The following is a 14,934-nucleotide window of genomic DNA, read 5'->3' as shown; positions in this document are numbered from 1 at the left end:
GTTGGTGCTGTTGCCTGCTACAAGATGAGAGCCTAATTCTCCTGTCAGCCTGTGCTTTAGCCTTTCCAGTTCTGGTCTGCTGGGAGCTGGTGGCCCCGAGTTGCTGTTCACACAGGAATACGCGGTTCTGGGATGGCAAAATTTGGGAACAGCCTCCTCACTGGAGTGGTGGGAAGAAGAAAAGAAATTCCATCCCAAGTGTGAGCTGTATTGGTTTATTAACAGCAGAATGTAAGAGAGGTGCCAGTGACTGCAGGCTATTAAATTCAGAGATCCAAGAGATCCTTGTTGTGTGCATTTGAAGGTTTTAGACAAGTGGCAGTTTCTTGCTACTGGTTAGAGGCAGCAGCAGACTGGGCAATAAAGGCTGTGTCTGTAGTAAATGGCTATATAGAAGGATCATGAGGGCTTGTCTGTAGGTCCTTCATAAGACACCTGCCTAGCTCAGGTTTACAAAGGCATTTGAGCTCTGAAATATTGCAGTCATGCTCTTAATAAGATTTACAGAATCGCTTGCATAACTTCATTGTCTCGGTCCCATTGCCTGCCAAAGCAGATAGCTAACTCAGTGGGGTAGCTACCACAGGCAATTACATAAATCCCATAAGGCACGTTAAAAGTATTTTTAATTTCTCCCTGTAAGCTTTTCTGCAGAACCGAGCACACACACTTTTCTTTTATGTAAAGCCTTCTGTCTTTTTCCTATTGCATTTGTGCATGCACAAACAAAAAAATGATGAGATCTTTCTGAAGTTTCTCCATCGAAATGCTTTACAGTTGCAAGTGCTGTTTTACTAAATGGAAGCATTTGTGAAATCATTCTAGCTGTGTTGAAAGTCTTCATACTTTTATCAAAAAATGAAATGCACCAATGCTGTGTTTGTAGGATGTAAATATGTTTCTGAAACATATTCATGAGAAACATCAGCCTCAGAAAGTCAGTGACATTTTTTGGCAGACTTAAGGGAGAGTTTTCACTGAAACTTTTATCAGTGGAGAAAAAATGATTGTTCAACAAATTAGATGTAAAATGTGAAAGGAATCCTGCTTCATTATTTAAAGTCTTCTGAAGGAGGATGCAGAGCGGAGTGGTTTCACTAAGGTGAAATTGGTTTTGTAGGTCAAAATTTGATGGGTTTGTCTGGTAGAACAAAATGAGCCCTTAACAGCTAAAATACCTTGTTGGGAAGCTGCACTGCCACATGCCCACCTTGGTGAAGGGCTGCCTATCTTGGCCTGCCAGTGGCAGGCACAAAAGGGCTTCACGCTTTTCTTTTTGTGTAGTTTCTGAAACCTTGAAGAGAGGAAATGCGATGTCCATCCCCCGGCTGTGGCTTTCAGGAGGTGATGCACCATCCCAGTCATCTCCTGTCTTCCAGAAGGTGTCTGCTCTTGGCCTCGAGCCAGTCCTGTCCGAATAATCCCCTCTCACATGAGGGGTGTGAATGGCAGTGAAATGCAGCACTGACACTCACAGTATTCCCCGTTCTTGTGTTGTCTGTTCCCCGGACGTGGGGACCGGCGTCTCTGTTGTGCTCGGGGAAGCTCACTCAGCATCCCAGGCAGCGCGGCAGCTGTGCAGCCTCTGTCCGTCCGAGTGCGTCTCTGCTCTTCCTTTGTTCCTCTTGATCCCATAACAGGCAAGATTTCATTTTCAGGAGGCTGTCTCATTCCCCACGGCCACCTGAAAAAGAGGGAAGGTGGTATTTGCTCACATTGTACAGGACTTTGAAAGCTGCTTCCGCAATCCTAGCTAGCATTGTTGTCATTAACTTGGTAAGAGTGATTTATTTAGAAGTAAGAGTCAAATACACACTGTAAACCTAAGTGAGTATGTCAGCGCTCTGCTTGGAACTGAAAGGTGAGTTGGAACAAAACCTCTGGACTGCAAGTCATCAGCTGTGTCTTACCCAACTGCCTTCCAGTAGTTGCCATGCAAAGATAAAACCTGGATTCCCTAATTTGAGAGATAAGACAAGGATGTAACATGGTGATAAAACAGACTTTGATCTGGAGCGCACATCAGGATATAAATCATTAAGCAATTGTTTAGATGCAGTATTTACTGATTTCTTTTCCTAAAGCACAGCTCATATTGGAGATAAATGAAGTTTAAAAACAGCCAGAAAGTGATAAAGTGATTTTTTTTTCTAAGTCCGATTTTTATCTTTCTAACTCTCCTTAGATGTTTGTGTCCTAATTTAAAAAAAAAAAAAGCCATTAGTTACATCGAAACTCTGAGGAAACACCAGCTAGGATTTGTCAGTCTGACTTGATTCATATTCCATGAATGTGAGGCGCAGTGTAAGCCTGCCAGTTCCCTGCAATCTGCCTCCTTGTTAACTGATTGATCCCAAAAGAGCGTACGGATCAGCTAATAGCAGTGCCAACGTACGAGCGTGGCTGGCAGCCAAACAGATACGGCCGCTGCATCAAACCAGTTGGTAGACTCAGAATAAGAAGTGGTCTTATATTATACTCCCCTTAAATTACATTTTACAAATAAGAACAGTTTCACAGCAGCAGCTTTTTGCAAGGCAAACCTGAACGTGTGTCGCTTTGCTCCTGGCTGTTCACACTCAGGGAATCTTTTGACTCGCCAGCATTTTAAATGTCTTATTTACCCTTAAGCTTGCTACCAGGAGAACTATTAAGATTTTTCTTACGTGTCTGTTATTCTCCCTGGCCCTCGGCCCCACAGCAATGTTTTATTGGATTAATTCAAATCAAGTCTGTGAGGAGGGTGTATGAAAGACATAAGAGAAAGAACCTTCCACATACTCATTCCTTTGGATCATCATTTCAAAGTGCTACTTGGGACCAGAAAGAGCTGACGAGTGTCACCCCCTCCAGGAGGGACCCTGGCTTTCTGTCAAGTGGTTCAAATCTACAAAAAAAATTGAATTGTATTGAAGCAAAAAAATCCATCTCCATGCCTCTCGCTACACCTAGGAGGTGCTCTATTATTTTTTTTTACTTCCCAGGATGCAATTAAAATTTTATATTTCATAAAGTAAAAAAGAAAAAGCCAAGCTACCTGAAGCAGACATTCATTAAAATAAAAAGCAATAGGGAGAAAAATTCTTTTTTCTGTTGGAAAGAAAGGTTCAGACAGATTGAGAATTTTTTTTTCTCTGTAGAAAATGACTACTTCTGCAATTACTGTATTTTGAAAGGTCCAGGAGGTTAGATTTTCAAAAGCATAAATGATGGCTGGAGTTAGTCCTAACTGCTTTTTGTGCCTTTTGAAAGTCTCCTCTGGAGAAGATAAAATACCTTGTAACATTTTTATTATTAATTAGTGTGTAGAAGTCATTAAAATATTTTGTCTGACTCCTGACCCTCTCTCCGGTTTAATGCAGAGCGCACAGCAGGAGAGTGAATAAAAAATGCAAACACTTTTTTGTTTTTTCCCTTTTTTCCAGGGGCACAACAAAATCATAACCTACAGCAGACCTGTATATTTTTGTGTATTGTGTGGCCTTATTTTGCTGCTAGATGCTGGATCTAAAGACGCAAATCCTCCTGTTTACACAGTGTATGGCTTGAAGCTCTTTTCACCTAGATCTCTCCAGTCAGCCAGAGACCATGTAATAGGTGAGTCAATATTTTTCCTAGGACTGTAAAAATGAATTAAGCATTAGCCGGGGAAGTTTGTGTTTTCCCACGATGGCAATCAAACACATGTTATGGAGGCACAACTTTAAGTCAAATTGATAGAAACATTTGGAATGACTTAAGGTGGGCACGGAGGGCAGCTAGCGACCTTCCCTCACGTAGATGGAGTTCTTAATGAAATGAGGCTCGTAGAAAAGTCTCTATAGAAAACTAACAGTCACTGCTGCTATTAGCAAAAGACATCATCTGTGAAAAGCAGTTAATCTTTGTAAGGGCTTGTCTGTGCGGAGCAGTTACTGCAGAATAAGTCAAGTATTAAATTTAATGGCTGAAAGCTAATCGGTGCCAGGTCCTCAGATGGATGTTCTTCCACTCATGAAGAATACACTTTTGCTTGGTTTAGTTTAATCTTGCTGTCCACGTGATTTGTTAGCGTGGAGCAGCCACTCCACAGTAGCTCTTCCAACCTGTTTCCTTCTGGAATCATACCCTGAGGTGGCTGAGGACATTCAGGTATTGCCCCAAAATGGGACTGGTGGTCCTTTGGCATTAATTTGGAATGGCCACAGCTGGAAGCACCCCATTCTGCCAGGACACTTCTTTCTGTGACACACCTGCAGTCTGTAACCGCGATGCTGCGCTAGTTGTGCCACAGGCACGAGTCGGACTTGGGTCAAGGAGTGCAACACTGTTAGGTATCAAGTAGAAAAGTTAAAAGTTTACTGTAAATTGTGAAAACTTCCCAAGAGCTGCATTGTAGTGTACCAAAGGTTACTCTGTTGGTTTGTGAATTTAGAACCAGGAAAACCATCTATAGTACAGGAAGAAACTTGATAGAGTGTATGACCTCTGAGGTCTTTGTTCACCTGTGACTGTTGTACTTGCTTTTTGCTGTACTCAAGTCAAGCTGTTACTGCCTGAAAGGCATACTATTTTTAGGAAAGCCTTCTGGTCTTTTATATGGGTTCATTGACTTCCAGTCCTTCTCAGTGGAAACAGGGGAATAATGAAGACCTGCAACTCACTTATTTTCATTAGCTTCTTTCATTACTTTCCTTTGGTCTCATTAAAGTTTCCTCTTACATCTTATTTTCTCTGCCTGTCAAAGGTGAACAGTAAAAATGCTGATAAATAATTCAGCAAGAATCTTAAATGACTCTTGGGATAGAGATAAATGAAAAACTATAGCAACCAGTATAAGAAAAAAAATATGGTTATAAATGTGCTAATTTTGACTGGCCTGAAAAGAGGTGGTGGAGCAGGTTCTTGAAACAGCCTGGAGGGAGTGAGGGAGCGAGGAAATACAGGCTCATCTCCCCAGCTGGCACTTGCTTAATGAGAGAGGGAGAAGAAACCGTTTCCCTCTGCTTGTCCTTCATTCCTATTTTGCCAGCTCTGGGAGCTGTCACATCTGTGGATGTATTTGTCCAAGTGATGTTTGGTTCTGCGCTCTGGCTGTTCCTTGCTTCGGCTCTATGGGAGTCCCAGCTTCTGGCTGCCATCAATTCTTGCAAATGTTCCCAGTGCAGCTACTTCCCTACGCAGTGGCAGTCGGCGTCGTCCAGCATCTTGCTGCACTTTGAGTACAGATTCCCTTAGGCACTGAAAGTGCAGAAGTATTCATTTTGGGTGATGAGTTCAGGAGGGAAGTTGGCCCCACTGCATACTGATGAAGTGTTGCTATTGGTTTGCCTTTTTTGCCTGTTTCCGAGGTATTTTTGATGTCTCTTTATTAGTTTGTCATCGTATGGTGACTTTCTTATTTGTATTTCACTCATTGTAGTATTCAGAATCCATACGTTGGGAAGTCAAGGGATTTTTGACTACACACTGCGAATACCAAGGAAAGGAAAAGTTTTTTGTTTCATGTGTTTACTGCGGTGAGAAGCTGAAGTGATAGAAACCATAGAAAAGATTTACCAAAGAGCTAGTGTGATGCTGCATAGCGTGCTGTGATAAAAGTCTTGAAATAAAGTTATAAAAGAAAATCAGTGGAAATTTGTTAGATGTGTAACCTAATTACTTAGGAAATGTGTTTTTTAACGGGTTCATTTCTCTGTAAGCGATCTATTTATGATCTGATTCTATTTTCTTTTAAATAGATGATGGTTCTGCTATTGATTTGTATTAGCTGGGGGATCACAGCTTTAATTCATTCAAACTATATTTTTCATCTGGAATTCCTTATTTCAGTTGGCCTTTTTGCAAGATTAATGTATGTAGTGCCAGCATGGCTTCACCAAGGGCAAGTCCTGCCTCACCAACCTAGTGGCTTTCTATGATGGTGTAACAACAAGGGTGGACAAGGGAAAACCTATGGATGTCATCTATCTGGATTTTTGTAAAGCCTTTGACACGGTCCCCCACAACATCGTTCTCTCTAAATTGGAGAGCCATGGATCTGATGGGTGGACCGTTCGGTGGATAAGGAATTGGTTGGATGGTCGCAGCCAAAGGGTAGTGGTCAACGGCTCAATGTCCAGATGGAGACCAGTGATGAGTGGAGTCCCTCAGGGGTCCGTACTGGGACCAGTGCTGTTCAATATCATCAATGACATGGACAGCGACATCGAGTGTACCCTCAGCAAGTTTGCAGATGGCACCAAGCTGAGTGGTACGGTCGAGACACCAGAAGGACAGGATGCCATCCAGAGGGACCTGGACAAGCTGGAGAGATGGGCCTGTGTGAACCTCATGAGGTTCGACACGGCCAAGCGCAAGGTCCTACACCTGGGTCGGGGTAATCCCCGCTATCAATACAGGCTGGGGGATGAAAGGATCGAGAGCAGCCCTGCTGAGAGGGACCTGAGGGTACTGATAGACGAAAGGCTGGACATGAGCTGGCAATGTGCGCTGGCAGCCCAGAGGGCCAACCGTGTCCTGGGCTGCATCAGGAAAAGCGTGGCCAGCAGGTCGAGAGAGGTGATTCTGCCCCTCTACTCTGCTCTGGTGAGACCTCACCTGGAGTACTGCCTTCAGCTCTGGAGCCCTCAGCACAAGAAGGACATGGAACTGTTGGAGCGGGTCCAAAGGAGGGCTACAAAAATGATCCGAGGGCTGGAGCACCTCTCCTGTGAGGACAGGCTGAGAGAGTTGGGCTTGTTCAGCCTGGAGAAGAGAAGGCTGCGGGGAGACCTGATTGCAGCATTTCAGTACTTAAAGGGAGCCTATAGGAAAGATGGGGACAATCTTTTTAGTAGAGACAGCAGTGACAGGACGAGGGGTAACGGTTTTTAACTAAAACAGGGTAGGTTTAGGCTAGATATAAGGAAGAAATTCTTTACAATGAGGGTTGTGAAACACTGGAACGGGTTGCCCAGAGAGGTAGTGGAGGCCCCATCCCTGGAAACATTCAAGACCAGGTTGGACAGGGCTCTGAGCAACCTGATCTAGTTAGCGGTGTCCCTGCTCGCTGCGGGGGGGTTGGACTAGATGACCTCTAGGGGTCCCTTCCAACCCAAAACTTTCTATGATTCTATAAGTAAGGGCACAGACAGAGCCAACCTCAGTCACCAAGTGGTACAGGTGTGGCTAATGACAAAAGTAGTTACGTGCTTAATGCGTGATAGTTTTTGAAACTATTTGAGCACTAGACGGATGAGTGAAATTATTAGGTAGACATCTCAGAAGAGGGAGTATCAGGTGGTTGCAAAATTTTGTGATAGCAAGTCCTCTGCCTGCTGCTTTTAGCAGTGACTGAGCTTCTGTCAGGGGAAGAAAGCCTCTGTGGAGGCCGTTCTCAGCTGTGTTCAGGAGGTGGTGAACAAAAGCACTATTTCTCACTCAATGCATCATTTTTTTTTCCTCTGTGAAAACGTATGTATTATTACACAGCAAATGGACTAGTACTCAGATATGTAATTTTTTTTTGAATAATAATTTTCTAAACTTCTAAAATGTTTGCAGTGACATTGCCACTGAGTTACTGTTCTACATTTTTCAAAAGACCCAAAGTTTCCGAAGTCAAAATTTGTGTTTCCCTCCTGCAGTTGTCACCTGGTAGCTACTCCTTTAGAGGAAACCTCCAAACTGCGGTGTTAAAGGCCAACAGCTCACACAGGCATCTCTTAGCAGTCCAGCCCTTAAAGGTGTTGTTCTGTATGGAAATGTGTGATGCTTAAACAAATTATCTCTGGAATTCATAATGCAATTCCAACTGATTAATCAGTTCCTTTTATTATCTGCTTCCCATAAGGGAGACTGTTCCTAAATTCAGTCCGTTTGTAAGTGACAACTGTTTATTTTCCTCTCTGCCATACTCCTTTGTGCAGGATGAGATAAGCAAAGCTACTTTAGCTAAATAAGTTGTTAGGTTTATTCACAGTATTAATAGAGAGAGGGTGAGGTGAGGACTTGCTATAGTCAACCAACTTTTCTATCCTTGTTTACATTCACCCCTGTTTATTTTGGTTTACTGACAGTATGATGTCTCTGGTCTTGTCCTTCCTTCCCCTCTCTTACTCAGCTTTTTGTGAGACTGCTACAGCAAAGGCAGTCATTTGGACAGTAAGTCAGTAGTCTAAGATGAGATCTGGCAGTTCTGCAAGTCTTTTGCCTGGGGAACAAGACCTCCTGCAAATTTCAGCAGTGTGTTTTGGGGATAGTTGATCCCACGGCAAGTCCCTGTGGCCTGCTGGGCAGTTTGCCATCATGACGTTGCCTGTCTTCAAGAGTGTCCTTGCTTGGCTTGGTGTGGCTTGGTGGAATATCTAAAAGAAGGGCAGAATAGTAAAGGAAGAAGGGATTAATAAAGGCATTTGCATGTAAACGATTGAGAAGGCCTTATTTCCCTGTGTTCTCACGTATGTATAATTTGTGCCAGCAGCAGGAAGTCGTGATGAAGGGTGCATTGTGAACGCAAGTGTACTTAAGTGAGCCCTGTCTGTGTTGAACACTTGAGTATGTCATTTCTTCTCCTGTGTTTGACTTCCTCAGCAAGATTTACAATATTAGATAGCAGTAGTATATAACAGGATGAAGATAATAGCTGTCAGATCAAACTCAGTATATTGTTTTATTTTAGCACAAGATGCTTCAGTGAGAGGAGTAAAATGTGAAATTAGCATTCAACAAAGAACACAAATCCTGTTGTTGCTTTCTTAAAATTTGACTGGGATGAGAAGGGGAATAAGTTGTACTAGTGATTTGTTTCATTTGCTTTATATAAGAATGAATAGGAGGAAACAGCAGTCTTCCTAGGATGTAGACTAAAAAATATATACTTGTTTACAAGGAAGAGTGGCTGACACACGTCTGTCCTTCACCATGCAGACCATTCTGGTACTAGTACAATGCGGCAGTAAGAATAGGATTAAACATGTGCATGTATCCTTGGAAGCTGACAGCACTGGAGACTTGGCTCAAGTGTGTGTTTAGATCCTTTGCTAGACAGCTGTGCTTAGTATTTTTAGGGTGTAGAGAAGAGGGATGGAAATGAACAGAACGTTAGGCCAGCAGCACAAGTACCCGAACTATAACTCCTGCTTCTCCTTGACTGTAAGGCAGTCATTTAAATTAGTATTTCTATTTAGAAAGAGGCTATGTAAAGATGTCAGACTGGGTTTTACCCCTGAGTTTCTTTACTGTTTTTAATGCTTTTTCACTACTACAAAGTCAAGGTCCATACTGCTGGAAGCTGGGGAAGTATTCTGGGGAAATTTCACTACAGGTTTGTCCCATTTTTACGTGTTGCTTTAAGAGTCTGCTGTTGATTGCTGGCAGAGGGAGGATACTGAGATAGCCAAGATACTTGGGGTCTTAGCCGTTAAAATATTTATTGTTTGTTTGTATTGAATTGTTATGCCTGTGCTTGAACCATCTCAGATTCAAGGAGGAAGTTCTGCAGTCTACAAATTGAGATTTCTGTATTTTAAATAAAGCAGATATAACTTTGGAAGTACTTGAGAAGCAGTAAGGAAGCTACATAATGCTATTTTTTCTGCCACTGTTTTTGTCCAAAATAAAGGTTAAAGTTAACCTTTGAGCTTCGATTTCTCACATGTAAAATAGCATAATTTATTTTGGATACAGGAGAAGGAAAGTTTAATTGTTGCTGCTAAGGTTAAGGTATGCTCGCTTAAGTAAAATACAGAATTTATTGCAACAATTTCTTATTCCAGTATGATGCATGTTTCTCTGTTCTCCCTGCATTGTGATGTATGACTGTATTCTAACTATTCTAACATACATATTTTTTTTTTTCCTTTAGTGTTTTTATATTGCTTTCCTGCAATTTCTCTTCTTGGTCTTTTCCCTCAAATCGACACCTTCTGTATATATCTTTTGGAGCAAATAGACATGTTACTTTTTGGTGGTTCTGGTAAGTAGCCAGTTTCATCACTTTCTTAGCTTATAACCTTACATTAGAGTATGTTATTGCATGTTTTAAAGCACAGTGCATGTTAAAGCTCAAACAGCTAATGGTATTCACATAACAGTGGGGTGAGTACTAATAAGACCTCTCTGATCTCCTTTTTCTTTTGAAAAGTTGTATGTAAGTTGTGCTATATGTTGCAGAATGTGGCTGACATCAAAGAGCTCTTTCCTGGCATGTCCAATGTGAATCTTTTCTCTATTCATAAAAAAGAAAAGCTTTAAATTTTTTTTCTGTTAAAATTCCATTAAAAAAATAAAAAAATCTTTGCATTGTTCCATGGTAAGGTGTATTCATGAGATTTGATGTGTGATTTTCTGATGTTATTTCAGTCAGAGATTAAAGCAGGCCTGTGAGAGATGGTGCATCATTTTTTTTTTTATTGGTAGTGGTGGTTTTTGTTTTTCATTATAGCTTAAGTAACAGAGAATTGGGATGCCTCTATACTGTCATCTTAGTTTGGATCAGAAGCAAACTTTCTCCTGGTTCCCACTTACCACATGTAGCTTTGCATCATGGAATGGTGTCAGAGTATGCAAACTATATTCCACTTGGACAAAACTTAAAAGAAAGGTGCACTGTGAGGGTGCTCCTATTACACTCCAAAGACTAATGAGCATACTATCTGTGGGGCTGTTATAGTTTTGGGCCGTGGCTGGCAACAAAGGGCCATGTGGTCGCTCTATCTCCCTTTGCCTGCTGGGGTGGGGAGGAGAATGGAAAGAAAAAAAGGCAAAAACTCGTGGGTCAGGATAAGGGCAGTTTAACAGAACAGCAAACAAAGTGAACAGTAACAACAATACTGATAAGGAGAATATACGAAACAAACAGCAAAATGCACAGAGCAACTCTCACCGCCCAACACCCCGTGAGCTCCCAAGCCACAACCAGCTTCCCTGGCCAGCTCCCCACGCTGGGAAGCCAGCATGATGGCACATGGTATCGAACACCCTGTTGTATTTGGCCAGGTTGGGTCAGCCCGCCCGGCTGTGCCCCCTCCCAGCTTCTGGTGAAAATTAACTCTGACCTGGCCGAACCCAGGACAGGGACCAGACTAGAGATAGTCTGAAGTAAGGCAGACTAAAAACATGTATCATGTGTATGACATCCTCAGCACTTTTCGTTCTACAGACTCACGCTTACTGCATCGTTCTGCTTGCTACTGTAGACGTAGCCTTTGGCAAGTGGTTAAAACTAGTACAGATGACACGGGTGTTCTTTGCCTTTTGTCTCATAAATACCACAGCAGACCTGGAGGAAATAATGTGTTGCATGAAGTCCTCATCCCATCACTAGTGATGATTGCAGTGTCTGCTGAACCCTAATTAGAGCACAGTTTTGCAGCCCCTATATCTCCATTACTGAGACTGCCGACCTCCTAATTCCATCTGACAGCTTTTCCTACCCTGCTCCGGAAGGTGTCAGAGGAGATTATAACAAGAGATCAGCTGGCATCCTCCTCTCTCCCTTGAAGTTCATTCATGTTTCTTAATATGGCGCAAATCATGGATGATCGAGCAAGTTGGGATGCTTTTGGGTGATACCAGAGCCTGTGTTTCAGGAGCAAAGGAAAGGAGGAAAATTCTGCACGGAGTCCGACTAGAAATTGCCTGTTATGTAGATCACTTCATTCCTCCTGTGTAGCAGCATGGAGAGGTATACTGATGTTTTGGCAAAACAACGTTCGGCACAAAAAGCAGTAGTGTGGGACCTCAGGTCAATGGAAAACACATGGAGTATGCGGTGGCATCGGGCTTTCAGTCTTAGCTGTAATCAGTTTTATGAGCTTATTTGGGTCATTGGAGGTGTTCTCTCAACAACCAGCTTTGTGATAGCTGATTTTAATATGTATATGTCTCGTGGTGCAAGAATGGTTTCATTTTTTTTCTTTTGTTTGCACATTCTCATTTGAGAAGAAGTTAACTAACGTGTAATGTCTGTATTTCAGCTGCTGCTGGGTTTGTATCTGCCCTATACAGCATTTCCCGAAGCTTTGTGGTTCTGATTGTCCTATATGCTTTCTGCTTCAGTGCAGTGAAGGTAAGACAGAAAAACAACCCTGCGAGAATGGAAAATTTCAAGCTCAAAATTCATATAATCTAGGGAGACCAGCATTGTTTGGTGCTATCTTTGTTGTTTATCAAGGTAAGCTTTACAAGCCATGTTTCAGGTTCTGCCTGTTAGCTACGCTGAAACAGATTGAAACTGTAGTAGAAATACTGGAGTAAATGTGTGTCTAATACCTGTGACTGTTTGTCTCTTGCCTGTATCAGTCTGAAATGATCCACTGAATTTCCACTACAAAGACTACCAGCAGCCTTGGCTTTAAAAGCTGCAACTGCTATTAATCTGTGTAAGCCAGACTGAATTTGATCAAAATTCCTAGTGAGGTCTGTCTTTTTGAAGGAAAAAAAGCAGGATTTTATTGTTTCTTCATAGCAGTATGCCTAAGAAATTAAATTTCCAGCTTGGGCAGACCAGTGGACCAGCTAACCCAGTACTATGTCTGCATCCATCGGGAAATACAATTCAAGAATGTAATGTAAACCAGATGATTCTTTGCCGTGCTTTCCCCTAGTATTCCACCAGTATCCACAATTGTTGGATTAGGGATGTTGGAGAGCGTGTCCCTGCTTATTTCATTTGAAATCTGTTTGAGACCTGTTGTCTATGAATTTGCCCAGTGCCTTCCTGAACGTTCTGGTCCTGTCTGTCTCCACAACCTTCAGTGCCAGCAAATTCCAGATGCACAGTGTGCTCTGTGCAAAGCAGTGCTGTCCTTCATTGGTTTTAAACTGATATGCGAATTTCACTAGGTCTTCCCTACGCCTAGGATTGCAGGAATTGTGGAAGAACTGTTTTGCATTCACCGCATCCACTGCCTTTGCAGTTTTGTAGGCACCACTCATATCACCCCCGGCCATCTCCTCTGTAGACTGAAGAAACCCAGCCTTTTTGGTGTCTCCTAGTAAAGCAGCTGCTCCATTCTCTTAGGAGTAGCAAAGTGTGTTGCCCAGGTGTGTGCCCTCTCTTACTCCGTTGTGACCTTGAGATGCGTAGAGTGAGCTCTGCGTGGTGCTCAGGACGTGGGTGTACCACGGCTCTATATGCTGGCAAAATGACTGGCTGCCTTGCTCTTGGTACCCTTCCCAGCGATGCCCAATGTTGTTTTATTTGGCAGATGCTGCATTTTGAGGCATATTCAGTCTAAAGCATTTCTCTTGTTTTGCAGTTAGTTAATATCCTCTGCATTTTTTTATTTATTTAAAAGATAGCACTCAAATTTTGTCTTCCTCAAGTCTGCTGTAAAATTCCCAGTGACTATAGCAAGACCAGAATTTTATCTTAGACTTGTGATAAAATTTATCCTTTAAAGGACAGTATTTTGACAGTCAGTGCCCATGCAGCGGTGCCCCAGGATGTGCAGTGATTTACAAGCTACTTTTGACGTCTAACAGGCATACCTGAAGAGGGTGCTTTTGTGGTGCTACACGTGTAGCATACACAGACGTTCCAAGATGATGTTCTCCAACAGCCAAGGATGTATTGTGTCAACACCCAGGCTGGTGATTTTCATAGGTGAGAGGGGAGATCAGATGTTTCTTTGTAGGAATTCTTCAAGGAACATAAGCATTTCTGTAGCTGCTTTTAACAATTTTTCCACTTAAAATCTTGAATAGGAGCCTTAGATCAAGAAAGGTCAATGATAATGCTTTAATGATCTCTTGTAGATGATCGGAGCTGGCTGTGCATGTGTTTTTAAACACTCCCAATAGCAAGGTAAATTGTGTTAAGCCACAATTTTATCTTGCCCCTGGGTGGCTTGAGTCCATACACAATAAATTATGGCAACTCAGCTGCTGAGCAGTGCTGTGTTAAGACACCTTAAATTAGATGTCTTTTGAACATGTGGTGTACTCCGAGGGAATCTCCTGTCACCAGGCTCACCCAGTATATCAGTCATACTGGTTTGACGTGACCAAGCTGTGTGATGCTAGAGAGCTTAACTGCTTGTTATGCAGTTTCCTAAAGTAGCTAGTACTCCTGCTGCTGTTTTCCGGCTACATTAGTGAGCCAGAAACTGGGATGGAGAAGGTGGCTGTCTGTAAGGGTGAAGAGAGTGAGAAAAATCTATAATGGGGTGGCAGAAACAATGAGAAAAATGGAAAGGGCTATATGGAAGGAAGGAATTGAGTTAAACCACTGCTCAACAGGCAAGTATCTGGGGAAATGATCGTTTTTTCTCCTGAGGTTCGCAGAGGGAGATTTGCTAGTTGAGGGTAGGGAAGTTGTGTGACGGAAACTTTAAACAAAATAGTTTTGTAAACAGTATTGAAGAAAAGCCTCTTAAAATTTTCTACAGAGTCCTTTCTCAGTACAGTACTTTAAATCACAGCATGCAGGTGGCTTTGTAGATAAGCAATCTCCTTGTGGATTAGACTTCAGACTGCTTAGAAATATGCTTTTAATGCTACCCTGAAGTTGTAGAGTGCTGTGAAAGATTTACAAGATATCTGTTGTAAACTACCAATATTAAGTGCAGACTTTCTGTTCACACAGAAATTACAGTTAATTTGAATTTTTATGGCACTGTTCTTGTGAAGGCACTTCTGAGGAGGCTAATATAAAGCATGTAAAGATGATTCCACTTGCTCATAATCTCAATCGAGTGAGGTGCTTGAAATTTCATACACTTTTTCTTCTAGAAGTTATGAAATAAGCGCTTGTGTTAACCCTCTTTGTTCTTCAGTCAGGTCCAGAGATTTCCTTCCTCATGGACTGTTATCTATAACATTGCAAGATAGTGAGTCTTCGGTTGGTGGAGGAGGAGTAGGAATTGGCTTAAATGTGAGAGAAGAATCTGATCCTGAATAGGGACTACTGTGAAACGTGGTCTAATATCACTGTAAGAAACTAGAATTGTTTTGACGTGTAGTGAGCAA

General features: G+C 42.2%; 1 protein-coding gene across 2 annotated transcripts in view; it reads left to right on the top strand.

The window, feature by feature from the left end:
* The window catches only part of PCNX2 (pecanex 2), a 165,062-nt gene that overhangs the window by 47,757 nt on the left and 102,371 nt on the right, over positions 1–14,934 (top strand). For both annotated transcript variants that reach the window (XM_075412236.1, XM_075412234.1), the window contains exons 13-15: positions 3,426–3,597; positions 9,827–9,937; positions 11,940–12,031. In XM_075412236.1, coding sequence (XP_075268351.1) covers positions 3,426–3,597; positions 9,827–9,937; positions 11,940–12,031 — 375 coding nt within the window. The remainder of the gene's footprint in view (positions 1–3,425; positions 3,598–9,826; positions 9,938–11,939; positions 12,032–14,934) is intronic.

Source organism: Opisthocomus hoazin, chromosome 2, assembly GCF_030867145.1.
Source record: "Opisthocomus hoazin isolate bOpiHoa1 chromosome 2, bOpiHoa1.hap1, whole genome shotgun sequence".
Taxonomy (NCBI): Eukaryota; Metazoa; Chordata; class Aves; order Opisthocomiformes; family Opisthocomidae; genus Opisthocomus; species Opisthocomus hoazin.
Note: the sequence above shows the minus strand (reverse complement) of the source record. Positions and strands in the feature narration are given on the sequence as shown.